The 10,000-nt window shown below is 67.3% G+C and overlaps 2 protein-coding genes across 2 annotated transcripts in view; one reads left to right on the forward strand and one right to left on the reverse strand.

Annotated features, from left to right (window-relative positions):
• Window positions 1–1,541: 1,541 nt before the first annotated feature.
• LOC311202904 (steroid 21-hydroxylase-like) lies at window positions 1,542–4,096 on the forward strand (the record flags this gene model as incomplete). The annotated part of the gene is made up of 3 exons (XM_084277550.1): window positions 1,542–1,711; window positions 2,784–2,887; window positions 3,849–4,096. Coding segments are annotated over 3 exons (522 nt in total), but the record flags the coding sequence as incomplete, so codon positions are not given.
• Window positions 4,097–5,877: 1,781 nt separating this feature from the next.
• Window positions 5,878–10,000, reverse strand: part of TNXB (tenascin XB) — a gene marked incomplete at both ends in the record, with an annotated part of 45,145 nt that continues 41,022 nt past the window's right edge. The window contains 6 exons of the mRNA XM_084277551.1: window positions 5,878–5,958; window positions 6,546–6,709; window positions 8,052–8,213; window positions 8,860–8,956; window positions 9,659–9,810; window positions 9,960–10,000. The exon at window positions 9,960–10,000 is cut by the window's right edge and continues 92 nt beyond it. Coding sequence (XP_084133677.1) covers window positions 5,878–5,958; window positions 6,546–6,709; window positions 8,052–8,213; window positions 8,860–8,956; window positions 9,659–9,810; window positions 9,960–10,000 — 697 coding nt within the window. The remainder of the gene's footprint in view (window positions 5,959–6,545; window positions 6,710–8,051; window positions 8,214–8,859; window positions 8,957–9,658; window positions 9,811–9,959) is intronic.

Below are 10,000 nucleotides of genomic sequence, written 5' to 3' on the forward strand. Positions count from 1 at the left end.
CTTGGAGGGGCCTTGGGGGGGGGCTTGGCGGGGGGCTTGGGGGGGCCTTGGGGGGGCCTTGGGGGGGCCTTGGGGGGGGGGGGGCCTTGGCAGGGCCTTGGGGGGGACTTGGGGGGGCCTTGGAGGGGGCTTGGGGGGCCTTGGGGGGCCTTGGCAGGGCCTTGGTGGGGCCTTGGGGGGGAGGCCTTGGGGGGGACTTGGTGGGGCCTTGGGGGGGAGGCCTTGGGGGGGACTTGGTGGGGCCTTGGGGGGGGCCTTGGAGGGGCCTTGGTGGGGCCTTTGAGGGGGCCTTGGGGGGCCTTAGAGGGGCCTTGGTGGGGCCTTGGAAGGGCCTTGGTGTGCCAACATGGGGCCTTGGCAGGGCCTTGGCGTGTCAGCTACACGTGGGGCCTGGGCAGGGCCTTGGCGGGGCCTTGGCGTGTTGGCTGCACACAGGGCCTGTGTTTCCCTCCCACCCCCCATGGGTTGTGTGGGTCCCCCCCATGGCAGCACCACCCCTGACATGGCACACCCGTGTCCACACGCGTGTCATAGCCATGTCCCCCACATGTGTCATGCCTGTGTCCCCATGCGTGTCACAGCCGTGTCCCCATGTGTGTCATGCCCATGTCCACACGTGTGTCACTGCCGTGTCCCCACATGTGTCACAGCCGTGTCCCCATGTGTGTCATGCCCATGTCCACACGTGTGTCACAGCCGTGTCCCTATGTGTGTCATGCCTGTGTCCCCATGCGTGTCACAGCCGTGTCCCCATGTGTGTCATGCCCATGTCCCCATGCATGTCACAGCCGTGTCCCCATGTGTGTCGTGGCTGTGTCACCACATGTGTCATGGTCATGTGCCCATGTGTGTCACAGCCATGTCCTCACACGTGTCATAGCCATGTCCCCCACCTGCGTCATGCCCATGGCCCCACGTGTCCTGCTCGTGTCCCCACATGTCATAGCTGTGTCCCCACGCGTGTCATGCCCATATCCCCTCATGTGTCCCCATGTATGTCCCCAAGGTGTCCCATGTGCCATGTACCCCCCCCTCCCGTGTCCTATGCGTGTCCCCCTCCCACCATCCCCCTCCCACCACCCTGATGTGCTGGGCGTGTCCCCACACGTGTCCCCACGTGTGTCCCTGGGGTGTCCCATGTCCCCACCACGTGTCCCCCCCGCCATCCCAGTCCCACATGTGTCCCACCTGTGTCACACACGTGTCCCCATGCGTGTCCCAACCCCCCCCCATGTATGACCCTGGGGTGTCCCATGTCCCCACCACGTGTCCCCCCCTCCACCATCACTGTCCCCTTGCACCACCCTGTTGCCACACCCATGTCACACCCATGTCCCACGCGTGTCACACGCGTGTCACACGCGTGTCCCCACACTCCCCTTTACTCGCTGGCACCGGGTGGGACCCCCCCGGGTGGGACCCCCCCTAGGTGGGACCCCCCCCACAGCCCATGTGTCATGCCAGGCGTGTCCTGCGGGGTGACACGTGTGTGACATACGTGTGCCACCCGTGTGCCACCCGTGTGCCACGCGTGTCCCCAGCTGCAGGAGCGGCTGTGGGAGGAGCTGTGCCGGGAGCTGGGTCCCAGCGGGACCCCCCAGGTGGGTGACACGGGGCGCCTGCCCCTCCTCCACGCCGTCGTCACCGAGACCCTGCGGCTCCGGCCCCCGGCCCCCCTGGCCCTGCCCCACTGCGCCCGCCGCCACACCAGGTACGGACCAGTGGGAACCAGTATAGACCAGTATCAACCAGTATGAACCAATATAGACCAGCATGGACCAGTACAGGCCAGTAGGGATAGCAGGTCTCAACCCCAACAGGCTGCAGGAGACACCAGTAAGCTCAAGGAGGTCCCAGCAGAGCCCAGTAGACCCCCCAGTAGATCCCCACAGGCCCCAGCAGAGCCCAGTATGTCCCAGTACACCCCAGCAGAGCCCAGAAGGCCCCAGTTGACCCCTGGTAGCCCCCAGTACTCCCAGTTGGCAGGTCTCAGCCCCAACTGGCTGCAGGAGACACCAGTAAGCTCAAGGAGGTCCCAGTAGGTCCCAGCAGAGCCCAGTAGACCCCAGTAGATCCCCACAGGCCCCAGCAGAACCCAGTATGTCCCAGTAGCCCCCAGCAGGGGCCAGAAGGCCCCAGTTGTCTCTTCCCAGTACTTCCCAGTAGGAAGGTCTCAGTAAGCCCCAGCAGACCACAGGAGGCCCCAGTAAGAGGCCCCAGAACACCCCAGTAAAGCCCAGAAGATCCCAGTATGTCCCAGAAGATGGCAGCAGAACCCAGCATGGCCCAGTAGACCCCTTAAGGTCCCAGGACACACTGTTACACCCAGTATGTCCCAGCAGAGCCCAGTACATCCCTGCAGGCCCCAGCAGAGCCCAGTATGTCCCAGCAGAACCCAGTAGGTCCCAGCAGATGCCCACGTGCCCCAGCATGGACCATTACGAACCAGTAGGTCCCAGTTGACCCCAGGTAGCTCCCAGTACTCCCAGTTGACAGGTCTCAACCCCAACAGGCTACAGGAGACACCAGTAAGCTCCAGGAGGTCCCAGTAGACCCCAGAGAGCCCCATCAAGCCCCAGATGCCCCAGCAGAGCCAGTATGTCCCAGCAGAGCCCAGTATGTCCCAGCAGAGCCCAGTACATCCCAGTAGGCCCCAGCAGAGCCCAGTAGGTCCCAGTAGGACCTGGCAGAGCCCAGTACATCCCAGTAGGCCCCAGCAGAGCCCAGTATGTCCCAGTAGGCCCCAGCAGAGCCCAGTACATCCCAGTCTCGTCCCGTCCCAGTGTCGGGGGGGTCCCAGTACCGTCTGGCTCCATCCTGGTCCCCAACCTCCTGGCAGCCCAGCAGGACCCCGAGATCTGGCACCACCCCCAGGACTTCCTGCCCGGTACGGCCCTGGGACCCCCCAAGGACCCCCTCTCCAAGGACCCCCCCTCCCCATCACCCAGGACCCCCCCTCCCAGGACCCCTCCCATCACCCAGGGCTCCTGAATACCTGGGACTTGCCCCGCCCCCCCCACCCCCACCCCCCCATCGCCTGGGTCCCCTGAACCCCTTTATGTGAGTCCCCCCCATCTCCTGCCACACCCCCCCCCCCCAACCCCTTGTGTGGGTCCCCCCACCCATCACCCTGTCTCCCCCATTCCCCTCCCACCCCCCCCCCCCCCCAAACCCCTTAGGGTGGGTCCCTCGGGTGGGTGTGTCCCCCCCCATCAACCCCTCATCCTCCACCCCCCCCCCCAAAACCCCCCATCCAGACCCCAGTTCCCCGAACCCCCCCGACTCCCCCATCCCTTTCCCCCCCATCCAGACCCCAGCTCCCTGACCCCTCTGACCCCCCCCCTTCCCTTCCCCCCCATTCAGACCCCGATACCCCTGCCCCCCCCGGCTCCCCTGCCCCCCCTCTTTCCCCACCCCCCCATCCAGACCCCCCCCTTCCAAAACCCCCCCCCACAAACCCCGGCTCCCCTGACCCCCCCCTTCCCCATCCCCCCCATCCAGACCCCGGCTCCTCTGACCCCTCTTTCCCCCCTCCCCCCCCCCCCCCCATTTCCAGACCCTGGCTCCCCTGACCCCCCCTTCCCCACCCCCCCCATTCAGACCCTGGCTCCCTTGACCCCCCTTTCCCCACCCCCCCATCCAGACCCCGACTCCCCTGACCCCCCCTTCCCCACCCCCCCCATCCAGTCCCCCCCCTTCCCCACCCCACCCCCCCCATCCAGACCCCGGCTCCCCTGACCCCCCTGACCCCCCCATTCCCCACCCCCGTATCCAAACCCCCCCTTCCCCACCCCCCCATCCAGACCCCGGCTCCCCTGACCCCCCCCCTCTTCCCCCCCCCCCCCCAGAGCGGTTCCTGGAGCCGGGCCCCCCCTGGCGCGCGCTGGTGCCCTTCGGCTGCGGGGCCCGATCCTGCCCGGGGGAGGGGCTGGCCCGGGCCGAGCTCTTCGTCTTCCTGGGCCACATCGTGCAGCGGTTCCGGCTGGAGCCCGCGGCCCCGGGGGCTCTGCCCAGCCTGGCCGTGGCGGGGGGGGGCACGGTGCTGCGCTGCCCGCGCTACCGCCTGCGCCTGCGGCCCCGCCAGACCGCGGGCTGAGCCCCCCCACCCAGCAGCCTGGATCCCCCCAGCACCCGGCATCCTGCATCCCCCTGCACCCAGCATCCGGCACCCCCCAGCACCCAGCATACTGCACCCCCCAGCACCCAGCATCCTGTATCCCCCCACAGACCGCGGGCTGAGCCCCCCCACCCAGCAGCCTGTATCCCCCCCGGCACCCATCCCCCTACACCCAGCATCCTGCATCCCCCAGCACCCAGCATCCTGCATCCCCCCACAGACCGCGGGCTGAGCCCCCCACCCAGCATCCTGTATCCCCCCCGGCACCCAGCATCCTGCATCCCCCTGCACCCCTCAGCACCCAGCATCCTGCATCCCCCAGCACCCAGCATCCTGCACCACCCAGCATCCTGTATCCCCCCACAGACCTCGGGCTGAGCCCCCCCCCCCAGCAGCCTGTATCCCCCCCGGCACCCATCCCCCTGCACCCAGCATCCTGCATCCCCCAGCACCCTGCATCCCCCCACAGACCGTGGGCTGAGCCCCCCACCCAGCAGCCTGTATCCCCCAAGCACCCATCACCCCCCACCCAGCATCCTGCATCCCCCGGTAGACCGCGGGCTGAGCCCCCCCACCCAGCAGCCTGTATCCCCCTGGCACCCGGCATCCTGCAACCCCCTGCATCCCCCAGCACCCAGCATCCTGCACCCCCCCAGCACCCGGCATCCTGCACCCAGCATCCTGTATCCCCCCGGCACCCAGCAGCCTGTATCCCCCGACACCCGGCATCCTGCATCCCCCTGCATCTCCCAGCACCCAGCATCCGGCACCCCCCAGCACCCAGCATCCTGCACCCCCCCGGCACCCATCCCCCTGCACCCAGCATCCTGTACGGGGCATCCTGTATCTCCCTACACCCACCCATCACCCCCCACCCATCATCCTGTATCCCCCCACAGACCGCGGACTGAGCCACCCACCCAGCAGCCTGTATCCCCCAGCACCCAGCATCCTGCACTCCCCTGCACCCAGCATCCTGCACTCCCCTGCACCCCCCTGCACCCAGCATCCTGTATCCCCCTGAACCCAGGATCCTGTATCCCCCTGCATCCAGCATCCTGCACCCAGCATCCTGCATCCCCCGACACCCACCCATCCTCCTGCACCCAGGATCCTGTCCCTCCCCCCCAAACCCCAGCCCCACGCTTGAGCCAGTGCCCAGCATCCTGCACCCCCCTGCACCCCTCATCCTGCACCCCCCTGCACCCATCCTCCTGCTCCCCACTGCCTGCACCCCCCCCACCTAGAACCCCCCCAAACCCCCCCAGGGGTCCCATTCATGGGTCAAGGGACCCCCAAGACCCCTCAAGAGCCCCCCACGACCCCACAGGACTCCCAAGGTCCCCGTAGACCACCACCCCACCTGCACCCACCCATCTCCCTGCACCCATCCTCCTGTCCCCCCCCGCACCCCCTGCCCGACCCCACCACCTGCACCCATCCCCCTGCACCCAGCATCCTGCACCCCCCACCTGCACCCCACCCCCCCACCCCCTAACCTGCACCCACCTTCCCGCACCCCCCTGCCCCCACCCATCGTCCTGCACCCCCCATCCTGTCCCCCCCCTGCAATCCCCCCACCACCCCACCTGCACCCACCCTGCTGCCTCCCCCCACCCCTACCCCAGCCCCCCAGCCCCCCCTCCCGCTGCTTGGGGGTGCTCCCCCCGCCCGAACCCCCGCAGTGACCACGGGGGGGGGTCTCCAGGCACTTTTATTGCCCCCCTCCCCCCCCGCCCCCCCCATAAAGGCGCCGTCCCTCAGTCGCGCTGCGGCCGCAGCTTCATCTCGGTGAAGGGGATGGAGACGCCGAAACCCTTCCAGGGGAACCAGGTGACACCCTGCGGGGGCAGCAGGGGGGTCAGGGGCACCCTATGGGCACCCCATGGACCCCCTATGGACACCCTATGGGCACCCCATGGACCCCCAATGGACACCCTATAGATACCCTATGGACCCCCTATGGACACCCTATAGATACTCTGGGGGCACCCTATGGGCACCCCATGGACCCCCTATGGACACCCCATGGACCCCCAATGGACACCCTATAGATACCCTATGGACCCCCTATGGGCACCCCATGGACCCCCTATGGACAGGCACCCTATGGGCACCCTATAGACATCCTATGGACAAGCTGGGGGCACCCTATAGATCCCCTATAGGAACCCTATAGGCACCCTATGAACACCCTATAGATATCCTATGGATGGACACCTATGGACACCCTGGGGGTGCCCTATGGACACCCTATGGGCACCCTATGGACACCTATAGCCCACCCCCCACCCCCAAACACCCTACAGACCCCACCCCCTGCCCCCATTATGTGCCCTTTAGCCCCCCCCAGCCCCTATAGCCCCCCAGCCCCCCTCCCATAGGTGCCTCCCCATAGGTGCCTCCCCCCATAGGTGCCCCCCCGTGCCTGGTGGTCGTGGGGGGTCCCGTAGCGGCCGTTGAGGTTGGCGTAGTGGCAGTTGTGGTACCACCAGGCCCCGGTGTAGGCCACGGCGCAGGGCCGGGGGCGGCCCCGGGGGTCCCGGTCCCGCGTCGAGAAGGGGCTGTTGGCGTGGTACGAGAGCGCGTCCCCTGCGGGACACCCCCCCCCCCCCGTCAGGGACCCCCATAAGGGACCCCCCACCCACCACCCCAGGGACCCGCCAGACCGCCCCGTCAAGGACCCCCCACCCACCACCACAAGGACCTCCCAAACCCTCCTCCTCAGGGACCCCCCAGACTCCCCTGTCAAGGACCCCCTCACCCACCACCACAGGGACCCCTCAAGGACCCTCCCCAGGGACCCACCAGGACCACCCTGCCAGGGACCCCATTCACGTGTCCAGGGACCTCCCAAAGCCCCCAGGGACCCCCATTCACATGCCCAGGGACCCCATTCACGTTCCCAGGGACCCCATTCACGTTCTCAGGGATCCCATTCACGTGCCCAGGGACCCCATTCACGTTCCCAAGGACCCCATTCACGTTCTCAGGGATCCCATTCACGTGCCCAGGGACCCCATTCACGTTCCCAGGGACCCCATTCACGTTCTCAGGGATCCCATTCACGTTCCCAGGGACCCCATTCACGTTCTCAGGGATCCCATTCACGTGCCCAGGGACCCCATTCACGTTCCCAAGGACCCCATTCACGTTCTCAGGGATCCCATTCACGTGCCTAGGGACCCCATTCACGTTCCCAGGGACCCCATTCACGTTCTCAGGGATCCCATTCACGTTCCCAGGGACCCCATTCACGTTCTCAGGGATCCCATTCACGTGCACAGGGATCCCATTCACGTGCACAGGGACCCCCCAAAGCCCCCCAGGGACACCATTCACGTGCCCAGGGACCCCATTCACATGCCCAGGGACCCCCCAACTTCCCCCAGGACTCCATTCACGTGCCCAGGGACCCCATTCATGTGTCCAGGGACCCCTCAAAGGGCCCCCAGGGACCCCTTTCACATGCCCAGGGAACCCCCAACCCTCCCCAGGGACCCCATTCATGTGCCCAGGGACCCCATTCATGTGCCCAGGGATTCCCCAACCCCCCCCAGGGACCCCATTCATGTGTCCAGGGACCCCTCAAAGGGCCCCCAGGGACCCCTTTCACATGCCTAGGGAACCCCCAACCCTCCCCAGGGACCCCATTCATGTGCCCAGGGACCCCATTCATGTGCCCAGGGATTCCCCAACCCCCCCCAGGGACCCCATTCACATGCCCAGAGACCCCTCAAAGCCCCCCAGGGACCCCATTCACATGCCCAGGGACCCCTCAAAGTCCCCCAGGGAGCCCATTGACGTGCCCAGGGATCCCCCAAACTTCCCCAGGGACCCCATTCACATGCCCAGGGACCCCTCAAAGCCCCCCAGGGAGCCCATTGACGTGCCCAAGCCCCCCCCCGCCCCGGGTCCCTCCATCCCACGGTACCGGCGGTGCCGCTGTAGGCGCCCAGCCGCAGCCGGTAGTTGTCCTCGGGGCCGGCGACGGCGAAGTCGCGGTAGCGGGCGAAGGCGGCGTCGTGGGGGGTGCGCAGGTCCACCCGCAGCTCCGTGGGGGTCCCCCAGGTCAGGGCGTGCAGGGCCTCGTTCCCTGCGCCCCAAAGCTGAGGCTGGACCCCACCCCAATTCCTGGGGGGAGTAGCCCACCACACACCACTCCAGGGACCCCCCCAGGCCCCCCTGTCAGGGACCCCCCACCCACACCACCCCAGACACCCCCCAGCCCCCCCGTCAGGGACAAACCTCCCCCCCCAACCCATTGGACCCCCAGATTGCCTCAGGACCCCCCAAGACCCCATAGGATCTCCAAGGTCCCCCTAGAGCCCCCCCAACGCCCCCCAGGGGCCCCATTCATGGGTCAAGGGACCTCCAAGACACCCCTCATCAGACATCACACCCCCATCACCCCAGGGACCCCCCCAAGACCTCATAGGACCTCCAGGGCGCCCTTGAACCCCCCCCAAGACCCCAGAGACCCCATTCACGAGTCAAGGGACCCCCAAGACCCCTCAAGAGCCCCCCCAAGACCCCACAGGACTCCCAAGGTCCCCCTAGACCACCACCCCAATTCCCATGTGTGTTCCCCCCCCCCCCCATTTCCCACCCAATAACTGGGTCCCCATGTTGGTCACCCAGCCGGACATGGGGGTCCCTAGCTGGGGTCCTCCCTTGGGGACCTCCCCCCCCACCCCATGGGTGTTTTCGGGGTCTCCTCCCAGGGAGGGGGGGTTCCTCACCCAGCCAGAACTCGCCGGTGACGTTGCCGAAGCCGCTGGCGTAGGCACCCCACCCCCGCCAGAAATCGGTGCCCCCGTCTTGGCGGCGCTGGAACACCTGGGGGGGGATTTTGAGGGGGTGTGGGGGGAAGAACCCCCCTCATTGATGCCCAAGACCCCTCATTGACCCCCAAATCCCCTTGTTGACCCCCAACACCCCTCATTGACCACCAGTATCCCTCATTGACCCCCATTTCCCCCCAATAACCCCTTTTAACAGCCCGCAGCCCGTCCCAGTGCCTCCCAGTTCCTCCCAGTTGCCCCCCCAATACCACCCCAGACTCCCATAACCTGCCCATAACACCCCCATAGCAGAGCCTCAGCCCCTCCCAGTGCCCCGCAGTACCACCCCGGCCCCCCATCTCACCCCAATAACCCCCTAAAGCAGCCCCCAGCCCTCTCCCAGTACCTCCCAGTCCTCCCAGTTGCCCCCCAATACCATCCCAGACCCCCCATTTCGCCTCAATAACCCCCTACAGCAGCCCCCAGCCCCCTCCCAGTGCCCCCCAGTCCCTCCCAGTACCATCCCAGCCCCCCATTTCCTCCCAGTAACGCCCAGCAGCACCTTCCCAGCCCCTCCCAGCGCCTCCCAGTGCCCCCCAGTACCACCCAGCCCCCCCATTTCCTCCCAGTAACCCCCTACACCCTTTCCCAGTGCCCCCCGGTACCACCCCAGCCCCAATATTTTCCCCCCAATAACCCCCTATAACAGCCCCCCAGCCCCCTCCCAGCGCCTCCCAGTGCCTCCCAGTTGCCCCACCAGCCAGCCGCCGCCGTCGGTCTCCATGTCACAGTAGACCCGCAGGGGTCTCCCTGGGTCCCCCCCGAGGAAGATGAGGGTCTCCCGCGAAGGCCCCGGCCCATTCAGCTGCTCCTCAGCGCAGTCCCGTGGGTGGGGGTGGGGGAGAGGAGCTGGGGAGGGCAGTTTTGGGGTGGGGGGGACAGGAGGGGGGAGGTGAGGACATCTGGGTGCCCCCTATCCCCCCAGGACCCAAGGATTTGGGTCCCACCATCCCCCAACCCAAGGATTTGGGTCCCCCCCACCCCACCCAGGAACTCACGGGTCTCGAAGGTGACGTCCAGGGGGGTGGGGGGTGCGTCC

Source organism: Gallinula chloropus (genome assembly GCF_964237585.1).
Source record: "Gallinula chloropus genome assembly, chromosome: 32".
Lineage (NCBI taxonomy): Eukaryota > Metazoa > Chordata > Aves > Gruiformes > Rallidae > Gallinula > Gallinula chloropus.